Source organism: Egretta garzetta, unplaced genomic scaffold, assembly GCF_000687185.1.
Source record: "Egretta garzetta isolate BGI_Z169 unplaced genomic scaffold, ASM68718v1 scaffold14, whole genome shotgun sequence".
Lineage (NCBI taxonomy): Eukaryota > Metazoa > Chordata > Aves > Pelecaniformes > Ardeidae > Egretta > Egretta garzetta.
The window spans coordinates 6444932-6457245 of record NW_009259588.1 but is presented as its reverse complement, the minus strand read 5'-3'; the positions used below and the strand labels follow the sequence as shown (position 1 = coordinate 6457245).

The 12314-nt window shown below is 50.8% G+C and overlaps 1 protein-coding gene across 7 annotated transcripts in view; it reads left to right on the top strand.

The window, feature by feature from the left end:
- Nucleotides 1-12314, top strand: part of ATXN1 (ataxin 1) — a 228012-nt gene that overhangs the window by 211762 nt on the left and 3936 nt on the right. For all 7 annotated transcript variants that reach the window (XM_035893514.1, XM_035893509.1, XM_035893510.1 and 4 more), the window contains one exon: nucleotides 4743-6783. In XM_035893514.1, the coding sequence (XP_035749407.1) occupies nucleotides 4903-6783 (1881 nt within the window). In that variant the 5' untranslated portion in view covers nucleotides 4743-4902. The remainder of the gene's footprint in view (nucleotides 1-4742; nucleotides 6784-12314) is intronic.

Sequence of the window (12314 nt, the reverse complement as noted above, 5' to 3'; positions counted from 1 at the left end):
TTCAAATTTTATTAGGGGTTTTCATGTTTCTTATTAATGGATCTCTGCAGTTGGCCCTTCTGGGAAGCCTGCCAGAGTGCTGTGAAAACTGGTCGAATTGGACAATAAACTCCTATAGCTATTGTTGGCACGCGCCAAGCTGCACATGCTGAGAGCCAGAATGCAGCTGCAATGTGTCTGTCTTTTAATCACTCGGAATCTGATCCTGCAAGATCCCTACCTCCTCGGAGGGGAGGGGAGAGGTGGGACGAAGCGTCCTCCCTTCCCACTGATTTCCAGTGCTGCCGAAATTACCCGCTCGTCCCGTCGTGATGGGATGGGCGGGCAATTTGAGGCAGGAGCATCAGACTGCGCTGCTGCTTCTGCCCAGTAACACCCCAGACATAAAGAGCCATATGTCAGGCTCAATTCAGAGGATTGTTTTTTTGGTGTACTCTTTGAATATTGCCTTGATGTCTACTTGCCAGGCAGGGCAATGGTGTCTGACAGAGGATAGACCCAGTGTTTTTATTGCATGGGTAAATGTGAGAAATTACTGGTCATACCTGGGGCTGGAAGGTGAAAGTTAAAAAACCTTAATAATCTGTGTCTTATTAGGGGTTGGGATCAAAGGAGCCTTTTGACAATAAGCAACTGGTTTGAATTTAGTATCCCTGAAGTTGGGGGCTGACAGCTACCCCCCTTGGGTGGTTGCTCCATGCAACAAGGCAAGTGAGCGGGTGGTCCCGGACCTTGCTCCTGGTGGCAAATGTCAGCGTGAGTTTGTTAGCAGGTGCAGAAAGGTCAGGGACTAGGGATGATGAGGTATCGGATTTTTGAAGGTGGTTTAGAGACCTGAAAATGGCGTTAGCTACGTCATGGGACTGCAAAAAGTGCCTGATTTTGGAAGGCAGTGGAAGTCCCACCGTTTGCATAGCCAGGTGCTGCAGTGGTTTGTGAGTCCCCGCTTCTCTGCACCCCAAGACTTAGTCGTGGGTGGTGGGACACAGCATACGATTACAGTGCGGACAGGGGCTTGTGTTGCTGGTTTTACCTTTGCTGCAGCAAACTCTGGATAAATAAAGGAGGTCAGCCCCTTGAGCTATAATCCAGTATCCTCTCATGAGTTTTAAATTTATTAATGAAATTGATAGAAAAATATGGTTTTGGGAGACATAGTGAGGTTTAAAGTGCCTTGCAGAGAGACGCTGGAGTTTTGCATGAAAAATGCACATCCTGAGCTCCAGTGAGCAATCCCTTTGGGACCAGAGCAAGCCCAGATGGTGACTCCTCCAAGTGATTATTTTTCTGCCTTAAGCCTTTCCAGGAATTCGAGTGTGGGCAGGCTGCCAGCGGACACTGTCTGTCCAGACATTTTAGCAATGTTCCATGCGGACTCGCTGCCAGAGATACCAAAGTCCAGCTGCTGTCCCTGATCTCTTTGTCCCCTTTACCTTCCCAGCCATAATTACACAGGCGTGCACGCACGCACGCACTTGTGTGACACACACACATACAAAGCAGGAGCAAACAATCACCTGGTGTTTGCTGCTTGTTTGCGTGTCTCGCAAATCGTGATCGACAGCTCTGAAGTTAAAGAGAAAGGAGATCTCGCGAGTCAGACTTGGATCCAAAAAATAAAACCCAAAACGTACACATAGCAAGCTGTGCAACGCACATCAGAAGGCGTTCACCTTTCTGGAACAGCCAGGGAAGAACAGTTTAACCAGGTCTTGTACCTCTTGCCTTTGAGACGCTCTGTTTGGGTTGTCTGCCTTTCATTGCTTCCCGAGCAAAATCAGTCCTGCCTTACCTTTGCTGTTTCTGGAACGTGAATTATGCTGAAAAATTACCATTTTACTTTTAAGTCCTGAAGTAGAAGTAGGCTGGTTTATGCTGCACATTTGCATTTCTGTCTGTTAACAGAGTTCAAAGTCTCACCGTGAAGTACTCGGGCTTGCAAAAGTGGGGCAGTCATCGCCGCTCTACAGCTGTCTCATCCCTTGTCTCAGTTAAGCCTGTACATTCCTCCTGTGCTCTCCGGGAGATTTTGGGCAGCCCTTTTGTTACCAGTGATGATGAAGTCAGCCATATGAAAGATTTACACACACACAAAAATCCCCCAAAAGATTTACTATTTGGTATCTTTGAAGGATGTTAGCTTTGTCTTTGGAGGTTACCCAAAACTCAGCAATTCAATGCTATTTAGCAGAACAAAACCTTTGCTTCAGCTCCTGCAGAGTGAAGCTTCACCAGGTTTCATACAGCTTCAGAGTAGTACTTTTGATGCGGAGAAACTGAACCCCGATGCCTCGGGCTTTTGGAACAACTAGTTGGGGGGAGCCTGGTTTGTCCATCGCAGCAAAAGAGACTTGGCCCCGTTTGGTCCCACGTACAAGCTCCCTGCTCTCTTGCAGGCAGAGAGGCCAGCCCTCTGCTCCCAGCCTTTCCCCATGGGAGTGTATTTAGATTCTGGGTTTGCAGCTCACGTGCCATCTCCACGAGAGATCGAAGGACGATCCCAGCCCAGCACAAGCTCCCTGTGGCAAAGGGAGCGGGACGAGGGCCCTGCGTCGAGGGCATCCCCGGGCAGCCGCCTCGGCCAGGAGCTGCTGACCTACCTGCCAAAGCCGACTGCCCGGGGCAGAAGGCTACAGTGAGCTAAAGTTAACCAAGGATGACTGCGCAAATGTGAGCTCGGCGATTTTATTTTTAGTCGAACTTAAAAATCTGTAAGTCATGTGTAATATAATAATTTTAGCTGTTGCCAAGACACGCTGAGCAACTGTTGGGAGGAGGGGGAAGACCCGTGCTGATACGGCGGGGGCCCAGGCTGCCCCTGAGCCGCCATGCTTATGGCATCGATAGGCCTTGCTCCTTTGAAGCTGCCCTGAGTCCTTTCGTCCCCCTCTCACCTTAAAGCCAGGGAATCTGCCCTGAAACAGTGCTTCAAACCCACCCTCCCCCAGCTCTGTGGCTATTGGTGTTTCATTACTGTTTATCAGTATTTAAACAACAGAATAATTAACTTAAGACCGATTGTATCAAACTATTAGAAGGTGTGGACTTTTCCTGCAGGCTTACAGCAGCTTGGAGGACCATAAACGTAAAGAGTGCTCTTAAAGATAGGTTTAATCTTAGTCTAGTATGTCTTCAAAGCACTGCATACGCATACAAACATCAGGCTTATTGTTCATTAGAAGAGAGGCAGCAGGGAAAGAAATCCCCCAAAGGAATATTACTTGCTGTAAGTATCATTAGTGCTGCTCAGCATTCACTTTAAAGTGGGCTGTGTCCTATTTCCATCTTCTTTCACATCCACTCTTAGTTCTTTCTCTCTCCATTTGTCTTTCATATAATGCACGCTTTTCTTGTGAGGATGCCGGCTGTGCGAGGTGCACGGTTTCTCAGCACCCATTGCTGTGTATTTTCCAAACCAGCCAGAAATGCAGATGACAAGCGGTGGCTGGACAGGGGCTGGGGAAAAGTTTCTCTCCCCATAAAGTTTGTTACGGGACAAGGCAAGGCAGGTTTCAGGCAGGTAGGGGGAGGCTCTCAGCTCCTTTTGCTTTTTTCCAGACATGATGTGATTTAGTTATGGTATTTTCCATAGCAGATAATGAAAGAGTTAGGAAGACTTTGTTGCCTTTGGGTAGCTGAAGTCACTGTATTAAGTGATGCAGAGCAGAGAAAGCAACTGTTTTGCTCCAACAACATAATTAGCCCAATATAAAATCATGAGCTTTTACAGTGGTGGGAGCTCCTGGTTCGGATCAGGAAACCCAAACGTGCTTTTCCGAGTGGTCCTGGTGAGGCATCCCCAGGGCTGAGTTTGCTCAGGGTTTGGACGTGTGGCCACGAATGCGGTACCTGCAGCCTCCCTGGTCTGGCAGTCACTAAGAAACAGGGGGATCGGATCCCAGCGGAGATGGAGATGGTGCCGGCGCCTGGCTCTGGCCAACCTGCCTGCGGTGGGGGGCATCAGCCTGGGCGTGAGGTATCGGTTGCAGAGGGAGTTCAAAGCGCTGGGGAAAAAAAAAAACGCCACACATTAAAAACCTGGCTCAGAGCCATCTCTGGCTCTGGGCTGCTGCTGTGAACAGATCGCGTGGCTGAGGTTCACTGCCAGTCTGGTAGATGAAGGGCTCGTGTGCCCCTAAGGAGCCATGGCGTGGGGGGACAATGGGGGCAGCTGCCCAGCCCAATGTGATGTGAAGTGACTCTGGGGTTCTGGGGTTCAGGAGCGACCTACCACCTTCCCTCTGCACCACTCATAGCTACTTGTTGCTAACATAAATATTTCGTGTGTGCATGTTCCTCGGGGCTCCCTGCCGCGCTCCCATGCTTTTTAGGATGCAGCAGGGTGAAGACTAAGTCATCATTGCAGGGGATGGAGAGGCCTGAAGAGCGAACCGGGTACCTTAGGGACATGGAGGGCTTTCCCAGAGGAAGGAGAAAGTGAGCCTTGGGAAATGATTGACCACTGCTAAATGCGGCAAGTTATGGCCAGAGAGTTTCCAATCTGCCTAAAGTTTTAATCGTTTTCGTGGTGCATTAGCAGACATGCCCAGGATTTTCGCTGTGGTTTACAACGCAGCTGTCAACTGCTCCTTGACACAAGAGCGGCAGTGCCTGACTGGTTTTGTTTCTTCCAGAGGTTTTTCTTTTACTCGCTTGCTCTTTCGGGGTGTCTGCTCGTTTGTTCTCATTTCCCAGCGCTGATGGTGTGACTCCCCCCTCCCTTGCCCACCCTCTCGTTGCAGAATCCAGAGGAGCCGTCGGAGAATCGTGCTTACGGGGAGATGATTCCTCATGAAGTCACTGGATCCCTTGCAGAAATCAAATGTGACTTTCCGTTTATCAGACTGAAATCAGAGCCAGCCAGACAGTGAAGCAAGCACAGTGGAGGGGGGACGGCGAAAGATGAAATCCAACCAAGAGCGGAGCAATGAATGCCTGCCACCTAAGAAGCGAGAAATCCCTGCCACCAGCCTGCCTTCGGAGGTGAAGCCGGTCCTGCCAAACGAAAACCACCGTGCAGATAACCTAGCATGGCTCCCCAGCGCAGCTGGCAGCCAGGGCGGCCTGGGGGGTCGGCACCGGCCCGGGGGGACATCGTCGGTGGAGGTGGGCTTGCAGCAGGGTTTGCACAAGTCGCTGTCTGCAGGGCTGGACTATTCCCCACCGAGTGCGCCCAGGTCCGTTCCAGCCTCCACCACTCTTCCCACGGTGTACTCGCCCGCCATCTCCCAGTCAGGGACCCCCGTTTCCCCCGTGCAGTACACGCACCTGCAGCACACCTTCCAGTTTGTCGGGCCCCAGTACAGCGGATCGTACACCGGATTCATCCCCTCACAGCTGATTTCCCCAACGGCCAATTCTGCGACCAGCGCCGTGGCAGCAGCCACGGCTGTTGCGACCACTCCATCCCAGCGCTCCCAGCTGGAGGCTTATTCCACTTTGCTGGCCAGCATGAGCGGCTTAAGCCAGCAGGGCCACAAAGTTGAGCCGCACCTGGTCAGGACGCCTGGACTGATCGCCGCCGGGTCTCCTCCACCCACCCAGCAGAACCAGTACGTCCACATTTCCAGCTCTTCCCAGAGCACCGTCAGAAACGTCTCTCCTCCAACCATCCCGGTCCCTCTGCACCCCCATCAGACAGTGATCCCCCACACCCTCACCCTCGGCCCTTCCTCCCAAGTGGTGGTGCAGTACACCGACTCGGGGGGCCACTTCGTCACCAGGGATCCCCCCAAGAAGCCTGAGAGCAGCCGGCTGCAGGCGATGCAGGCCAAGGAGGTACTGAACGGCGAGATAGAGAAGAGCCGGAGGTACGGCATTTCGCCCTCTGCCGACATGGGTCTAGTCAAAGCAGGCAATAAACCAGCTCCCCATCATTACGAGACCAGGCACGTGGTGGTCCACTCGAGCCCCGCCGAGTACGGCGCACGGGATTCCTCAGGTGTCCGAGCCTCCATCATGGTGGTCCCCAACAGCAGCACACCCACGGCAGACATGGAGGTGCAGCAGGCCACCAACCGTGAGACCTCTCCCTCAGCCCTCAACGACAAGGGAAGCTTGCACTTAGGAAAGCCAACCCACCGGTCCTACGCCTTGTCTCCGCAGCAGGCTCTGGGCCATGAGGGGGTGAAGGCAGTGGCCACGCTGTCCCCTCACACCGTCATTCAGACCACCCACAGCGCCTCCGAGCAACTCCCCGTCGGGCTGCCGGCGACAGCCTTCTACGCCGGGACCCAGCCGCCGGTGATCGGCTACCTGAGCGGTCAGCAGCAAGCCATCGGGTACCCCGGCAGCCTGCCGCAGCACCTGGTGATCCCCGGCACCCAGTCCCTGCTGATACCGGTCGGCGGCGCGGACGTCGAGCCGTCAGGAGTCGCGCCTGCGATCGTCACGTCGTCTCCCCAGTTTGCAGCAGTGCCTCACACGTTCGTCACCACCGCCGTCCCCAAAAGCGAGAACTTCAGCGCGGAGCCCCTCACCACCCAGCCTGCATACCAGGCCACCATGGTGCAGGCGCAGATCCACCTGCCCGTCGTGCAGTCCATCGCTTCCCCCGCCGCCGCACCTCCCACACTGCCCCCCTACTTCATGAAGGGGTCGATCATTCAGTTGGCCAACGGGGAGCTGAAGAAAGTAGAGGACTTGAAAACAGAAGACTTCATACAGAGCGCGGAAATTAGCAACGACCTGAAAATAGACTCCAGCACTGTGGAGAGGATTGAAGACAGCCATAGCCCAGGCATTGCCGTGATACAGTTTGCAGTTGGGGAGCATCGAGCACAGGTAATGGCAATGCATGGTGGGGTGTTGGGGGGGACGACTGGGGCGCACCCCATGGCCCCCGGGCACAGCTTTCCTCAGCATCTCTCAGCCGCTTTGGGTCCGTGCGGGGTTGGTTCTTCATCGTTCACATCCATCCGTGAGACCAACTCTGGTCCAAAAATCATCCCCCTCACTGTGCTGGGGGAGCCATCAGGGTGACACCCATGATAGATGTGGTCTCTTGGATATAGAACGGGTCTTTCTAATAGCTGGAGAACCCACAGGAAGAATTACGTGATCTTCGTGTTTTTTGATTAAAATATAAACCGGTGTAAGCAGTATGAGAGGATATATTTTGCATTTTGATAGGTGTTTTTTATCTTCCACGCCAGAAAGCTCAGGTTAATTCAGCTCAAATCCTACCCATGAGAGATAGGTAGGGCACAAGGCAGTGAATTTCCTGGAAATGGCTCCATCACACACGTAAGTTACTGAAATGCACTACAGACTTTTACTGAGGCTTTGGTTGCGGGTGCTTTAAACACTGCGCGGCCCACATAAACTGTGTGTTCAAGGGAAATTTGGAAAGAAAAACCATCGAGGTGGCCAGGCAGGCTGTGCTGCTGACCTTTGTTTCTCGTTGGTTTGCAATGTAGGAAGAAACCTTGTGACTTTCCAAAGGTATTTTTAGGTTGAGAATGAGTACATATTGATCATACAGCGTTATCCTGATGCTGCCCACTTTCTGAGCGATTTAGATTCTGCTGTGTTGAGGCTGGAGCGGTTCGGATATACTGGATAGTATTTTGCTTCCTAGAGGTACTCACTTTTTAAATAATCCTGTTGCAAATCCTTTTGGTGTGGTTTGAGTGCTGCGAACTGCAGCGTCTGCGGCCCTGATGCTGCACCCTCAGCGCTGGAGAACCAGGATGAGAGAGGGGGAGAGAGGAGCTTGGACGTGGACACAGGTAGTAAAGCACCTCAGGCTGGCAGTTTGGAGAAGAAAAACATACAGTGACGGTACCGAGGAGCAGATTACACGAAAAATTTCTGACGGTCGCAGCAGTCTGTGGCCCGTCCTTCCCCAATTGCGCATACATGGTAAATGGCTCCACATGACACGTCCCCTCTCCCATGTCAAACGTGCAGGTTCCCTGTGTGGTTTTGTTCATGTACGCGCGTGCATCTGCACAGCTGATAGAAGCTGGGCCTCCAGTGCTTTCAGTATAAAGACATGATTTTTTTTCCCCACCACTCAGCTGTATTTTGGTGCATCTCGGGCTTCGTGGTGAGAGGAACCGTCCTTGGATCAGGACCAGTTACTATAATTTGCCCCGGTGCCTTGAGTAATGAGATTTCAAAAGTAGCAATCTCCCATCTGCAATTTTTATCTCGCTCTCATTTCTCCCCCTGCAGCCAGGCCACCAGGTCTCTGCACCAGCAGAAGAGGTACAAATTAGCAGGTAGCATTTGTGTCATGTCTGGTTCGCAGATCTGTCAACGCAGGCGATGTGTTGTAGTCCTGGGCGGCGGGAAGAGCGCCTTTGCAGGGGGTGGAGTGCCATCCTCTGGCAGAAAGCAAGCGAGTCTGAGGCTGTGAAATCCCGGGCCAGGCACACGGGTCTCACCCAGCAAAGTGTCACCTCACAGAGAAGCCTATCAGGAGCGGGCTGACATCATCGCAGCCGAAATACTCCCCAGCTGTGTTTCCCACCAGGGATGCTTCCAGAATGGAGGGCGAGTCACGTAGAGATATGATTAGAAACGGGGGTTTAATTTAGGTTTCCTGCAGATTCCAGGACTTGGGTCTCCGTGCTCCAAGTCTCTGGTGACTTCACCCTCAGCCCGACGTGGCTGTATGAAAGCATTTAGCCTTATTAGCAGGCATGCGGCAGTCATTACTCGTTAGAAAATTGCCTGCGTGAAGAGGGCTTAGTCTTCTCGTTGAAAGAACAGTATTTCGTCATGCTGCTTTGAGCAGTGGCACCGTGGTGCTGCTGCCGCGCTTAAATATATCTTGACTCCGGAGTGCGGCGGGGATGTATCTGCCCGTGTAGCGCAGCTTCGCAAAGTATTCTATTACAATTAAGGTTCGGTTGCATACGTACTTCTGGAAGGAGGGAGCTTTTCCAGGGGTATTATCAAGGGAGCGTAAGTTGTAAAGAGTAAGTGCCATACAAAAATAGCGTTGTTATCATTAGCTTTGGCTCGCTTACGTACTCCTCCCAGGGATCTCTGGGAAGTCATTATAATATTGATGACTTTGTATTTTCAGACTCTGTGCAAACATTAGCTAATTTTCTCACCGATGGAAGGACAGAGGTAGGAGGTTATTTTTAGCTGAGCATATACAACTGTAATGTAAATAGGGAGGCACCGTGTGGCTGCTGTTGCATCGTATTGCTGCAAGCCCACAGCTGCCCCTCCCCAGCACAGCACTTCGGCAGAAAGAGGTCAGCCTCCCTCCTTCCCCCGTCTTCCAGTCTCCTGGCAGATCCAACCCTCTTCCAGGTATGGAAACCTAGAGGAAAATCAGCCCACCTAAAGCTACGTGTCTTTTCAGTGAAATAACTGGCCTTCGCCTTGGAGGCATGCTAGGTTTCCATTCCACAGCATCCCTGATCTGGATTAGGAAGAAGTCAAGTAAGTCCCTACTGGACCAGGAGCCAGAGTTATTCCTCTGCATTGAAGTTGCCTAAAAGAAAAGACCTACAGATCTGTATCTCTTTGCAGTTCCACATATTATTCTTGTAATAACACTTTCATATTATTACCTGTCCTTTCTTTTGCTGCCAGGAACAAGCGGAAGCCAGTAATTCACCTCCATTGATGTTAAGGTCAAAAACACACAGGAGATGCAAAATAAGTTCGCTGAAATGCCTCCTTTCATCCCTGCGTTTCAGTTCCTAATCAGTCCTAAAGTACAGCTTAAAAAGGATGAACATACAGTTCTTAATGTTCCTTATTTTAAAATACAGAATCATAGACACTAGAGATGGAAAAGTCCTGTTAGGGCATCTAGTTAGTAGCCCTAACTAGTTTAGTGCATATTTTTTTAGACCATCATCTAGTTTAGTTTTCCCCTTACATCTCTGCGTGCACACAAAATGGTTACTTTTTCTTTTACTCCGCGCTCTCCTTTCCATCATCTTTGGCACCGTAACAGGCACAGAAAGAGAGATGTTGACTCAGTTGGCTGCTGCAGATGGAGATCTCTCCCAGCTTTCCCCTCGTGTGATCTCCGTGACCGTGTCCCCTGGTCACAGGGGCACTAAGTCCTTGTTCCTCTGAGCGGTGGGGCGGCTGTGGCCTGTCTTAGATGCATGTTACTGAGTTCTGGGAGTGCAGCAGATAGGAGCTCATGTGATAAACTTGGCAGCCAGTGGTCTGGTGGACAGAGGTGGCTTCTCTGGAGAAATAGTGGGATCACATGGCTGTGGAGAGCAGGTAGCCCCTAACCTTCAAGCCCTGTGTGCATTTGTTATAATAACGGTGTCCTGAAGATAGGCTAGCTGCAGCCCGGGGAGGGATGCCCACCCAAGACCACGTGTCGTGCCGGGTAGTCCCCATGGTGCAAGGTGCTGCCTACAGCCCCGTAAATCTCTCAAAGGAGATCCACCCTTGCGAAGGCAGGTGTTGTTCGGGGTGGTGGGAACCTTAGGAGTCCCAAAGTCTTTGAGTGTGGGAGGTCGCATGGGAGCGCGGCACTGCAGAGACTCCTCTCTGCAAGAGGGAGAGCTCCTGTTCCACAAATCCACCCAGTTGTTTTTGGGACCCAAGAAGTCTCTCGGCACCCACAGCAAGGCCTTCAGCTGAGAGCTCCAGCACTTAATTGCACATTGTTTCCAGAACCGCTTCCTTCTCTTTGTTTCCAGCCTGCCACTCCTAGTTTCATCACATTTTAATAATACCGGGGAGAAAAACACTTAATTGGAAAATGTATGTTTACATTTATTGAAATACAGTTCACACCAACTACTTTTATTAGGCACCTCTTGCTTTCGTGCTTGTTACGTTGGTTGCGGCAGTGAGCCCCAAGGCTAAAGTTGCCGTGTTTCTGAATGATGGGAAGGGTGTTTTCTGAGCGTCAGATCTTCCAGCACCTATCATCCATGTTCCAGCTCCGGCCAGGGTTTCATAGAATCATAGAATCATAGAATGTTCTGGGTTGGAAGGGACCCCTAGAGGTCATCTAGTCCAACCCCCCCGCAGAAGCAGGGACACAGCTAACTAGATCAGGCTGCTCAGAGCCCCGTCCAACCTGGCCTTGAATGTTTCCAGGGATGGGGCCTTCACTACCTCTCTGGGCAACCTGTTCCAGTGTTTCCTGAGCAGTCTGAATTGCCTGCCTTACCTACCGAGTCTGGGTGAGAAATAAAACTATAAAGGGTTATAGAACATCACAGGTATTCAGCAGCTGCACTGGAGAGTTTTGGGTGTTTTCACTGATCAGTCTTAAAAAACAGAAATACAAATTTAGCTTGCAGTAGAGCTTCTGTGTGCTTGTAGAGGGACCAACATTTTGGTTTCTTGCTTTATCGGCTTAGTAGTTGGAAAACAAGTTCCAAATTGCTTTCTCTCCCACGATAATCACGGCAAGAGATTGGGGGAAGGAGCTTTTAAAATTAATTTTTTGTGGTTTAATGCAGTGGTCATAAAAAAATTACATGGGGGTGTTTTTACTGAACTTTCACGCTTTAAAGGTCTTTGGCTACTATTGCTTGTAGCGAATGGTTACCTTAAATGCCAAGTTAGCCGAATCCAGAAGCAGACAGCTAAAACAGGGCTTGAGAATCCATGAGGGAACCCTTTTCAAATGAACAGTGGTACGTGCACACCATAACCGTATCATGGACATTCCGGCATTTCACCATCTTTATTATTTGGTGTTATCCTGATCACCACCACCCATTCTGGGATTTGTTTCAGTGATTGATAGTTCAGGCAAGTGTGTTGGATGCCACGTTGAAAAAAAACCCAAGTGTAACATGCGGTGGAAGCATGTTCCCATCAAGATCAACTTGTGTGTCGGTGAGGATGATGCACGCAAGCGTGTATGATTCCCACAGCTACAAATAGCTTTTGACAAGGATGAGAAAGAAGAAAAAGAAAGAAAAAAAAATACAGCAGGCAGGAAGGAAGAAAGAAAAAGGAGAGATATAGCAATATAAAGGAGAAAGCTGTGTCCACCAGATGATCCATGCCTGAAGAGAAGCCTGCAGCTCTGTAGGTTTCCATTTTAGTCCATGGGAGATACTGGGTATTCACCACTTCTCCCAGTCAGACCCCTTACTGAGGAGCACATGTATGGAATAGGATCCCAAACTCTGGGCACCTATTTCTGCAAATCCTGGTGCTGGAATGTTTCTATCCAGCGACATGGAGGGACGGGACTTCCGTGGTTACCTTGCCCTGCTTTCTCCGTAGTTCAGAGCGTAAACCAGGACTAGAGTCAGGTCCCTTGCCACTATTGCCATGGGTGTAGTTGCCTTCTGGAAGACGGTTCTGGTCAGAAGTAGTTTAATATGACAGAAATTGATGGGGGGGGGGGG